The sequence below is a fragment of the Scyliorhinus canicula genome, unplaced genomic scaffold (genome assembly GCF_902713615.1).
Source record: "Scyliorhinus canicula unplaced genomic scaffold, sScyCan1.1, whole genome shotgun sequence".
NCBI classification, from domain to species: Eukaryota; Metazoa; Chordata; class Chondrichthyes; order Carcharhiniformes; family Scyliorhinidae; genus Scyliorhinus; species Scyliorhinus canicula.
Window position 1 is genome coordinate 3166981 of NW_024055744.1, and position 12613 is coordinate 3179593.

At 51.9% G+C, this 12613-nt stretch overlaps 1 protein-coding gene across 1 annotated transcript in view; it reads right to left on the reverse strand.

Annotated features, from left to right (window-relative positions):
- Positions 1 to 12613, reverse strand: part of LOC119960839 (zinc finger protein 229-like) — a 49594-nt gene that overhangs the window by 16997 nt on the left and 19984 nt on the right. The window contains exon 2 of the mRNA XM_038788426.1: positions 9518 to 10447. Within this exon, the coding sequence (XP_038644354.1) occupies positions 9518 to 10447 (930 nt within the window). The remainder of the gene's footprint in view (positions 1 to 9517; positions 10448 to 12613) is intronic.

Consider the following 12613-nt stretch of genomic DNA (forward strand, 5'->3'; position numbering starts at 1 on the left):
CCACCGGTTCAGTGATCGGGAGTGTGTGCTGCGCTGGGCCAAGAAGGTGAAGAGCAGCAATTGGGAGAATGGGGTGGTACGGATCTACCAGGATTGGAGTGCGGAGGTGGCTAAGCGGCGGTCTGGATTCAATCGGACGAAAGAGGTGCTTTACAGGAAAAAGATAAAGTTCGGAATGTTGCAGCCCGTGCGCCTGTGGGTAACTTATTCGGACCGGCGTTATTATTTCGATTCCCCGGAGGAGGCGTGGGCCTTCGTGCGGACGGAGAAACTGGACTTGAACAATGGGTTGGGGGTTGCGGGGTCGGTTGTAATACTTTATTGCTGGTTTCTGCTGTTGCTGTGTTCTTTCTTTTTTGTTTTTTTGTACTTTTGTAATTTTGATATGGTTATTTATGGGGGTGTTGTTCTGTTATGTTTTTTTTTGCTGTGGGGCATTGTTTGAGTTTTGTATCTTGCGGGGAGGGTTGGGAGTGTTTGTTGTATTCTATGTCGGGTTGGGGGTATGGAGTGGGGCTGATATTTGGGAGCTGTGTCAGAAGGGTGTGGTGGAGCAGTGCAAAAGCGCGGGCTTTCCTCTGGTTTCCCGCACAGTGGGGCTGGGGGGCGGAGATGATGACGGGGGGAGGCGGGGCCTTAACTGGTTCTTCCCCGCGGTGCCTGGAGGAGGGATAGATTGGGGGATGATCCCACTTTGGGAGGGGTTGGGTTATTGGCGGGAGTTTCCGGGGTCCGCAGAAGTCAGCTGACCCACGGATGTACAATGGAGGACGGTTCGTGGCTGGGTGCGTTCTTAGCCTGGGGGGTGGGGGGGGAAAGGGGAATACCGGGTTGCTGCTGGTAGGGTCAGGAAGGAGCTTGTGGGGGGTGGGGGCTGTGGGGACAGAGGTGAGGTGTTGTCGCTGTGGGGACTGGGTCGGGTAGGGGGTGCTGGCCTGGGGCGGGAAGTCGACGGGCTATGGCTAGTCGACGGGGGAGATGGGGGGGGCGGGACGCCCTCTGATCCGGTTGGTCACCTGGAATGTGAGAGGGTTGAATGGGCCGGTGAAGCGGTCGAGGGTACTGGCTCATCTGAAGGGGCTAAAGGCAGATGTGGCAATGCTTCAGGAAACCCACCTGAAGGTGGCGGACCAGGTCCGCCTGAGGAAGGGATGGGTGGGGCAGGTTTTCCACTCTGGGTTGGATGTGAAGAACCGGGGAGTGGCGATTCTGGTGGGGAAAAATGTGTTGTTTGAGGCATCGGAGGTGGTGGCGGATAAGGGGGGTAGGTATGTGATGGTTAGGGGCAGGCTACAAGGAGAGAAGGTGGTACTGGCTCGTGTGTATGCCCCAAATTGGGACGATGCGGGCTTTATGAGGCGTATGTTGGGACGGGTCCCGGACCTGGAGGCGGGAGGTCTGATCATGGGGGGGGACTTCAGTACGGTGTTGGATCCTTCACTGGATCGGTCCAGCTCTAGGACGGGTAGGAGGCCGGCGGCGGCCAAGGTACTGAGAGGGTTTATGGACCAGATGGGTGGGGTGGATCCATGGAGGTTTGTGAGGCCGAGGGCACGCGAGTACTCTTTCTTCTCCCACGTACAAAGGGTCTACTCTCGGATAGACTTCTTCGTGGTGAGTAGGGGACTGATTCCGAGAGTGGAGGAGGCTGAGTATTCGGCCATTGCAATCTTCGACCACGCTCCGCATTGGATAGAGTTGGAGGTGCGGGACCAGCGCCCGTTGTGGCGGTTGGATGTGGGGTTGCTGGTGGAGGAGGAGGTGTGTAGGAGGGTCCGGGCAAGTATTGAGGGGTACCTCGAGGTGAATGATACGGTGGAGGTTCAGCTGGGGATGGTCTGGGAAGCCCTGAAGGCAGTGATTCGTGGGGAGCTGATATCCATCCGGGCACACAGGGAGAGGAGCGAGAGGAGTGAGAGGGATAGACTGGTGGGAAAGATGCTGGAGGTAGACAGGAGGTATGCAGAGGCACCAGAGGAGGGACTGTTGGGGGAGAGGCGCAGCCTGCAGGCTAAATTTGATTTGCTGACCACTAGAAATGCGGAGGCACAGTGGAGGAAGGCACAAGGGGCAGTGTACGAACATGGTGAAAAGGCGAGTAGGATGCTGGCTCATCAGCTCCGCAAGCGGGATGCGGCTAAGGAAATTGCTGGAGTGAGAGACAAGAGTGGGAATGTGGTGCGGAAGGGGGTAGAGGTGAATGAGGTCTTCAAGGACTTTTACGGAGAACTGTACCGGTCGGAGCCAACGGGGGAGAGGAGGGGAATGGAGAGGTTCCTCGACGGGCTTTCTTTCCCGAAGGTGCAGGTGGAGGGGTTGGGTGCGCCGATTGAGCTGGAGAAGCTAGTTAAGGGGATCGGGCAGATGCAGTCAGGGAAGGCACCAGGGCCGCATGGGTTCCCGGTGGAATTTTATAAAAAGTTTGTGGACCTAGTGGGCCCCTTGCTGGTGCGGACACTTAATGAAGCGTGGGAAGGGGGGACTTTGCCCCCGACGATGTCGTGGGCGCTGATCTCGTTAAATTTAAAGAGGGACAAGGACCCCCAGCAGTGTGGTTCATACAGGCCCATATCTCTCCTCAATGTGGATGCCAAGGTGCTGGCAAAAATCCTGGCCACCAGGATAGAGGACTGTGTGCCAGGGGTTGTACACGAGGACCAGACAGGGTTTGTGAAGGCAGCTGAACACGAATGTGCGGAGATTGTTGAATGTCATCATGATGCCGGCGATTGAGGGGGAGGCAGAGATAGTGGTGGCGCTGGATGCGGAGAAGGCCTTCGATAGAGTGGAGTGGGGGTACTTATGGGAGGTGTTGGGGAGATTTGGATTTGGTGAAGGGTTTATTAGATTGCTGAGGCTACTATATGAGGCCCCGATGACGTGCGTGGCCACGAATGGGAGGAGGTCGGAGTACTTCCGGCTTTACCGAGGGACCAGGCAGGGTTGCCCCCTGTCCCCCTTGTTGTTTGCATTGGCAATCGAGCCGCTGGCGATGGCGTTGAGGGATTCAGAGAGGTGGAGAGGTTTGGTGCGAGGTGGGGAGGAACATAGGGTGTCGTTGTATGCCGATGACCTGTTACTGTATGTGGCGAACCCGGTGGGAGGGATGCCGGGGGTGATGGAGCTGCTAGCTGAGTTTGGGACCTTTTCAGGTTATAAACTAAATTTAGGCAAGAGTGAGGTGTTTGTGGTGCACCCTGGAGACCAGGAGGAAGGAATTGGTAGGCTCCCGCTTAGGAGGGCAGGGGAGAGTTTTAGGTACCTGGGGGTGCAGGTGGCCAGGGACTGGGGGACTCTTCACAAGCATAATTTCACCAGGCTTGTAGATCAGATGGAGGAGGAGTTCAAGAGGTGGAACATGCTGCCATTGTCGTTGGCGGGGAGGGTGCAGTCCATCAAAATGACGGTGCTTCCGAGGTTCTTGTTCCTCTTTCAGTGCCTGCCCATCTTCATCCCCAGGGCCTTCTTTAGGAGAGTGACTAGCAGTATTTTGAGCTTTGTGTGGGCACATGGGACTCCGAGAGTGAAGAGGGTGTTCCTGGAGCGAGGGAGGGATAGAGGTGGGCTGGCGCTGCCCAACCTTTTGGGGTACTATTGGACGGCCAATGTGTCAATGGTGCGTAAATGGGTGATGGAGGGGGGAGGGGCGGTGTGGAAAAGAATGGAGATGGCGTCATGTAGAGGTACGAGCCTGGGTGCCATGGTAACGGCGCCATTGCCGCTCTCCCCTAAGAGGTTTACCACGAGCCCGGTGGTGGCGGCGACCCAAAAAATCTGGGGACAGTGGAGGCGGCATAGGAGGGAAACAGGGGGCTCGATGGAGTTTCCATTGGGTGGCAACCATCGGTTCATCCCGGGGAACAAGGATGGGGGATTTAGGGGGTGGCAAAGGGTGGGCATCAGTAAATTGAGGGACCTGTTTATTGGCGGGAGGTTTGCGGGCCTGGGGGAACTGGAAGATAAATTTGGGCTTCCCCAAGGGAACATGTTCAGATATTTGCAGGTAAAGGCGTTTGCTAGGCGACAGGTAGAGGGATTCCCTTTGCTGCCCTCACGGGGGATGATGGACAGAGTGCTTTCGGGGGTGTGGGTCGGAGAGGGGAAGGTGTCTGACATCTGTAAGGTAATGCAGGAGGTGGAGGAGTCGTCAGTGGAGGAGCTGAAGGCTAAATGGGAGGAGGAACTCGGGGAGCAGATAGAAGACGGTACTTGGGCAGATGCCTTGGAGAGAGTCAACTCTTCCTCCTCAAGGGCAGCACGGTGGCCTAGTGGTTAGCACAAGCGCCTCATGGCGCTGAGGTCCCAGGTTCGATCCCGGCTCTGGGTCACTGTCCGTGTGGAGTTTTCACATTCTCCCCGTGTCTGCGTGGGTTTCGCCCCCACAACCCAAAAATGTGCAGCGTAGGTGGATTGGCCACGCTAAATTGCCCCTTAATTGGAAAAAAATAATTGGGTAATCTAAATTTATTTAAAAAAAACTCTTCCTCCTCATGTGCGAGGCTTAGTCTCATCCAATTTAAGGTGCTGCACCGGGCCCACATGTCCAAGACTAGGATGAGTAGGTTCTTTGGGGGTGAGGACAGGTGCACCAGATGTTCGGGGAGTCCAGCGAACCACGCCCATATGTTCTGGGCGTGCCCAGCACTAGTAGAATTCTGGAAGGGGGTGGCGGGGACGGTGTCGAGGGTGGTTGGATCCAGGGTCAAACCAGGGTGGGGACTCGTGATTTTTGGAGTTGCGGTAGAGCCGGGAGTGCAGGAGGCGAAAGAGGCCGGTGTCCTGGCCTTTGCGTCCCTAGTAGCCCGGTGAAGGATCTTGCTGCAGTGGAAGGATGCGAGGCCCCCAAGTGTGGAGACCTGGATCAGTGACATGGCGGGATTTATAAAATTGGAAAGGGTCAAATTTGCCCTGAGAGGATCAATACAAGGGTTCTATAAATGATGGCAGCCTTTTCTGGACTTCCTGGCTCAAAGATAGGTATCTTGGTCAATAGCAGCAGCAACCCGGTGGGGGGGGGGGGTGTTCCTTATTATAGTTTATATTATGTAACTTAATATTGTGTTAATTTGCGTTGTTATTAATATGCTGTGTTGTTCATGGAGGTGAGGCGAATGTTTATGATTGCTAATATTATTGTTATTTTTGGTATTTTATTATGGTTCGTTGTTGTTGTATAAATTCAAAATTTTTCAATAAAAGTTATGTTTTTTTTAAAAATTGTATTAATTAGCTACCAGTCTGTAACAGATGATTAAATAAGCAGTGATCCTTGATTGATTTACAATGAAACAATAATAAATCAGCAGTTATAGTAAAAGTCTGAGTTTTATTTGTTGTAAAAATATAAAAGCTTAATCGCTGTGTATATAAAGAATGTGCGATGAGGATAAATGTACCGGCAAGGGAGACCTTCCAACTCTGATTAGCCTCAACATTTGAAACTGTTTGAATAAGTGGTTGTACAGAATCAGGTAAAGGGATAGTATGAAACTGTTCAATTGTATTCCTGTCAAAGGTAATGAGAGAAGGTGGTGTCAGTAATTAAAGATCCAATTAAATTAAACTGGTACCCAATTAACCAATGGTCATGTTACCACAGGCCCAACTCTGACATGAGGTAATGGTCACTTTGGGGGTAAAAGTAGAGGATCTGAAGGTCTTCCTTGCTGGCCAAGTACTGAAGACTCTCGAGGCCGGGTTCCAAGGAAATTACTGTCAAAGGAAGAGCCAGGGAGGGTTACGCTTCCACAGACTGATCACCTGCATGAAGTTGTAAACGTAAATGTCTTCAAGTCAGTCAGTAAAGCTTCTCTTTAAAAAACTCCTTTTTAAATTTACTGTCCAGAATTCTGCCTTTGATTTAATTGGTTAAAGTCTTGTCCGAACCAAAGCAAATTTATTAATTGGGGATGTCTGAAATCAATTAAGGATCAGAAAGCATCAATCTTCAATTTAAAACTTACACTTCTGTAGCGCCTTTCACAACCCCAGCATGTCCCAAAGTGCTTCTGAAGTGTCGTCACTGTTATAGGAAATGCAGCAGCCAATTTCCACAAAGCAAGATGCCACAAACAGCAATGTGGCAATGTGCAGATGATCTGATTTTGGTGATGTTGCTTTTTTTAAAAATACATTTTGTTAAGGTTTTGTAATTTTATAATAATGTGACAACAGTAAACAATGCAAATCCACATAAAACATTGTGCATAAATCATCTCCATCCCTAACAAGTCCCTCCTACCCTCAACAGAGAATAGCCTAACTATCCCCCTTTAAGTTTTTTGCCTCTGCTGACAGTTAATTTTCTCTAAAGAAGTCGACAAACGGCTGCCACCTCCTGATGAACCCGAACGTTGACCTTCTGAGGGCAAACTTGATTTTTCAAGTCTGAGAAATCCGGCCACGTCGCTAACCCAGCTCTCTGATTCCAGGGGCTTCGAGTCCCTCCACGCCAGCAATATCCGTCTCCGGGCTACCAGGGAGGCAAAGGCCAAGACATCAGCCTCTCTCGCCCCCTGGACTGCCGACACTCCAAAATCCGGCACCTCTGGACTCGGCACCACCCGTGTTTTTAGGGCCGTGGACATGACATCTGTAAAACCCTGCCAGAATCCCCCAAGCTTCAGGCAGGCCCAGAACATATGGACATGACTAGCTGTCCCCCCCCCCCCCCCCCCACACACACCTCTCCTCTACCCAAAAAACCTGCTCATCCAGGCCACCAGCATGTGTGCCCGGTGAACGGGGCAGCACGATGGCACAGTGGTTAGAATCGCTGCCTCACGGCGCCAAAGTCCCAGGTTCGATCCCGGCTCTGGGTCACTGTCCGTGTGGAGTTTGCACATTCTGCCTGTGTTTGCGTGGGTTTCTCCCCCAGAACCCCAAGATGTGTAGACTAGGTGGATTGGCCACGCTAAATTGCCCTTTAATTGGAAAAAATAAATTGGATACTCTAAATCTTTTTTTAAATGTCTGCCCTGTGAACGACCATAAATTGTATCAGGCTGAGCCTGGCACATGATGAGGACGTATTGACTCTGCTCAAGGCATCCACCCACAGACCTGCCTCTATCCCTCCCCAGAGCTCCTCTTCCCATTTGCCCTTTAGCTCCTCTACCTGAGTTTCCCCCGACTCCATGAGTTCTTTGTAGATATCCGATACCTTTCCCTCTCCCACCTCTCATAACGTTTAAGAGCCTTCTGACATTGGCCGTAAGTTGCCTGCCCTTCACAAACCCCGTCTGGTCTTCCCCTATCACCTCAGGGACACAGCCCTCTAGCCTTGAGGCCAATATTCTGGCCAACAGTTTGGCATCCACGTTCAATAGGGAGATTGGCCTATATGACCCACATAGCTCAGGGTCCTTCTCCCGGTTCAGGATCGAGGCCTGTGACATTGTTGGGGGAAGGGCACCCTGCTCCCTTGCCTCATTAAAAACCCTCACCAGCAGCAGGCCCAGCATCTCCGAGAACTTCTTATAAAATTCAACTGGGTAGCTGTACGGTCCCGGGGCCTTACCCAATGCCTGGCCCCCAGCCCTTCTACTATTTCTTCAATTCCAATCGGGGCTCCCAACTCCTCCACCAGTCCTTCCTTCGGACTTCAACTCACCCAGAAACTGCCTCATCCCCTCTACCCTAGCTGGGGTTCTGACTCGTATAACTTGCTATAAAACTCCTTAAACACCCCGTTCACCCCTGATGGGTCCAAGACCGGGTTCCCACCTCTGTCCTTCACTCTTCCAAGCTCCCTGGCCGCCTCCCTTTTCCTCAGCTCGTGTGCTAGCATCGTACTGGCCTTCTTACCATACTCGAATACCGCTCCCCCCTCGCCTTCCTCAGTTGCTCCTCCGCCTTCCCTCTAGATAACAGCTCAAACTCCATTTGTAGCCCCTGCCACTCCTTCAATAACCCCGCCTCCGGGGCCTCCGGATATGTCCTGTCCACCTGGAGTATTTCCCCAACTATCCTATCCCTCTCTGCTCGCTCCACCTTTTCCCTATGGGTCTGTATCGACATTAACTCCCCCCTAACCACTGCCTTCAGCGCTTCCCAAACCGTTGCTGCCGAGACATCCCCCGTGTCATTTATTTCCAAATAGTTCTGGATAGATTCTCTCACCCGCCTGCACACCCCCTCATCCGCTAACAGTCCCACACCCAAACTCCATTGCGGGCGCTGCCCTCTCTCCTTACTCACCCGTAAATCCACCCAATGTGGGGCATGGTCCGACAGAGCAATTGGCGAATATTTGGTATCAACCACCCCCACCAGCAGAACCATGCTCAGAATAAAGAAGTCGATCCGGCAGTACGCTTTGTGCACATGGGAGAAAAAAAGAAAATTCCTTCACTCTTGGCCGTCCGAACCTCCACGGGTCTACCCCCCCCCCCCAATTTACTCTATGAACCCCTTTAGTTCCTTCGCTACTGCTGGCACCCTCCCTGTCGTTGACCTCAACCCCCCCCCCCCCACTCACCATGATGAACTTGCCCCTACGTCCACCACTATTCTCCCTGCCTCAAATGCCACCCGTTTGTTGATCAGGATAGCGACCCCCCTAGTCTTAAGAGTCCAGCACTGAAATGAAATACTTGGCTGACCCATCCCTTCCTCAATCTGGTCTGATCTATTGCTCTCAGGTGTGTCTCCTGTAACATTGCCACGTTCGCCTTCAATCCCTTCAAATGTGTGAACATGTGAGCCCTCTTAACCAGCCCATTCAGCCCTCTAACGTTCCATGTGCTGATCGCCCTTCTTAGGCCAGCCTCCAGCTCGTGTCCCTCACCTCCATTGGCCCGCCTTCGGGCATCCACTGTCCTCGGCCTCCCCTTTTGTCTCTCAGCAACAGTTTCTCCTCTGTCAGCAGAGCAGCTCCCTCTTCCCCCTCCGCCCCACTCTGAGCAGCAGAAGAATCCCAACCCCCCTGAACAAACTTACCACCTGCTCACCACCCCCTCCCCCACTGCACTTCCTTCTTCTTGGACGACCGTTTCTGGTCCACGGCTCCACATACTGGTGGGGATTTCTCCTCACTGTCTCACTCTCCACCGATGTTTCTAATAGAATTCCGAAACAAATCGGGAGAAAAGGTTCAAAAGGTCCGTCACGAGCGGGAGCTCCCAAATGCGCGACCTCCTACTCTATGGCCGGCACCAGAAGTCAAAAGGATGAAATTTAGAGACAGTTCGGTCCGGTGGGCTCGTGGAAGGGAGGGAAGCAGCAGAGGCAGCTGATCGGATTGACTCAATCTCAGTCACAAAGAAGCTCCGCAAGCTCCTCACACTTCTTGTTGGAAATGAGGGGAGAGCGAGAGTACTTCAAAAGGAACTAACTTGTGTCAGAGATATTAAAACATTTCAACACTAAATTTAACATAATTCTAATTATTTAACTTTCAGCCAGAATATTAGCCCCTGTAAATGGGCCGGAGTTTGTTATCAGCAGAAAGAGACGCAAATGAACATGGTTCAGTCCTGAATGTGAGTTCACAGCAAAATCCAATCACTGTGGTTACTTGTGGCCTCGGTGATGTCTCAGCAGGTTGGATGACTGAGTGAATCCCTTCCCACACTCGATGCGGGAGAACAGTCTCTCCCCAGTGTGAACTCGCTGGTGACTCAGCAGGTTGGATGATTGAGTGAATCCCTTCCCACACGTGGAGCAGGTGAATGGTCTCTCCCCAGTGTGAACCCGCTGGTGTCTCAGCAGGTGGGATGACCAAGTGAATCCCTTCCCACACACGAAGCAGGTGAATGGTCTCTCCCCAGTGTGAACTCGCTGGTGAATCAGCAGGTGGGATGACCGAGTGAATCCCTTCCCACACACGGAGCAGGTGAATCGTCTCTCCCCAGTGTGAACACGCTGGTGTTTCCGCAGTGTGGATGACTCAGTGAATCCCTTCCCACACTCGATGCAGGTGAACGGTCTCTCCCCAGTGTGAACACGCTGGTGTTTCCGCAGTGTGGATGAGTCAGTGAATCCCTTCCCACACTCGATGCAGGTGAACTGTCTCTCCCCAGTGTGAACTCGCTGGTGTTTCCGCAGTGTGGATGACTCAGTGAATCCCTTACCACACGTGGAGCAGGTGAACGGTCTCTCCCCAGTGTGAACACGCTGGTGAATCAGCAGGTGGGATGACCGAGTGAATCCCTTCCCACACTCGGTGCAGGTGAACGGTCTCTCCCCAGTGTGAACACGCTGGTGTTTCCGCAGTGTGGATGAGTCAGTGAATCCCTTCCCACACTCGATGCAGGTGAACGGTCTCTCCCCAGTGTGAACACGCTGGTGTTTCCGCAGTGTGGATGACTCAGTGAATCCCTTCCCACACGTGGAGCAGGTGAACGGTCTCTCCCCAGTGTGAACACGTCGATGAGTTTCCAGCTTGGATGGGTAAGTGAATCCTTTCCCACAGTCCGCACATTTCCACGGTTTCTCCTCAGTGCGGCTGCATTTCTGTCTCATGGGGCCTGATGATGTGTACGGTTTCTCCCCACTGTGAACGATGCTTTTTCCTTCCATGTTCAAAATCCGGTGATATTCCGGATATGATAAATTGAGGGCTCTGTCAGATCCTGATGTGATGCTTGGTTTGAGTTTCCGGACTTTGAAGCCTCCCCTTCGAACTCCCTGTGAAACTGATTGAAAACAGAAAATAGGGAGTGAGTGAGAACCCACAAAAACACAAAGGCAGGTTGTGAAATTGAGCTGAATGAATATGGTCATTTGTGGGGCCGGCACTGGGAAAAAGTGACCATGAAAACTGCTGGATTGTTATAAAAACCCAACTGGCCTCTTTGGGAGGAGAGAGAAAGAGGTGAAGAGGGATTTTGTACATCTACAAGTCATATTAAAGAGAATAGATGGCAAAGCAAATTCGATCTTGAGCTTCATAAACAATAACCGAAGAGATAATGCTGGAACATCTCAGCACGTCTGGCAGCATCTGTAGGGAGAGAAAAGATCTCATGTTGAGTCCAGATGGTCCTTTGTTAGCTCTTTTCTCTCCCTACAGATGCTGCCAGACCTGCTGAGATGTTCCAGCATTTTCTCTTTGGCTTCAGATTCCAGCATCCGCAGCAATTTGCTTTTATTCATAAACAGTAATATTGATCCCAAAACTATGCTTCTGGTGGCACGATTATTAGCACTGCTGCCTCAGAGCGCTAGGGACCCGGGTTCAATTTCGGCCTTGGTGACTGTGTGTGTGGAGTTTGCACTTTCTCCCCATGTCTGCGTGGGTTTCCACCCGGTGCTCAGGTTTCCTCTAACAGTCCAAAGAAGGGAAAGTTAGGTGGATTGACCTTGATAAATTGTCCCTTAGTGTCCAGGGATGTGCGGGTCTGGTGGGGCTATGAGGTTACAGGGACAGGGTAGGGGTGTGGGCCTACACAGGGTGCCCTTTCAGAGAATCACTGCAGACTCGGTGGGCCGAATGGCCTCCTTCTGCACTGTAGGAATTCTATGGCTCCAATTCTGTTCTATGAATCTTTATAAAGCTCTGGTCACCACTCTTCAGGAAGGATGTGAAGGTTCTTGGAGAAGGTGCAGAGGAGATTTACCAGAATGGTTCCAGCAAAGGAGGTTGAGGGGAGATTTGATTCAGGGACACAAGATTATGGCTGATTTCCATCAGGTGGACAGAGAAACTCTGTTTCCATTCACTGATCGTACAAACAGTCAGGACACAGATTTAAAGTTTTGGGTAAAACCTGGATTGAACGATACAAGATCCTGAGGGGTTTTGACAGGGTGGATGTGGAGAGGATGTTTCCTCTTGTGGGAGAATCTAGAACAAGGCATCACTGGTGCAAAATAAGGGGTCACCCATTTCAGATGGAGATGAAGGTATTTTTTTCTCTTGAGGGTTGTAGACAGGAGGTGGCACAGTGGTTAGCACTGCTGCCTCACAGCACCAGGGACCCAGGTTCAATTCCGGCCCTGGGTGACTGTGTGGAGTTTGCACGTTCTCCCTGTGTCTGTGTGAGTTTCCTCCGGGTGCTCCGGATTCCTCACAGAGTTCAAAGATGTGCAGGTTAGGTGGATCGGCCAGGTTAGGTGGATCGGCCAGGTTAGGTGGATCGGCCAGGTTAGGTGGATCGGCCAGGTTAGGTGGATCGGCCAGGTTAGGTGGATCGGCCAGGTTAGGTGGATCGGCCAGGTTAGGTGGATCGGCCAGGTTAGGTGGATCGGCCAGGTTAGGTGGATCGGCCAGGTTAGGTGGATCGGCCAGGTTAAGTGGATCGGCCGGGTTAGGTGGATTGGCCAGGTTAGGTGGATTTGGCCTTTCTAAATTGCCACTTCATCTCCAAGGACGTGGGTGTTGGGTAGGGTTATGAGGATGGAGTGGGCATGGATGGGGTGGGCCTGGGTGGGGTGCTCTTTCAGAGGGTTGGTGCAGACCTGATGGGCCGAATGGGCTCCTTCTGCACTGTCGGGATTCTATGACTTTGGAACTTCCGTCCTGAAAATGCAGTGGAAGCAGATTCCGTAAATATTAAAAAAAAATAAAAAAAATTTGAAGTGCCCAATTCATTTATTAACAATTAAGGGGCAATTTAGCATCACCAACCCGCCTACTCTGTACATCTTTGGGTTGTGGGGGATGAAACCT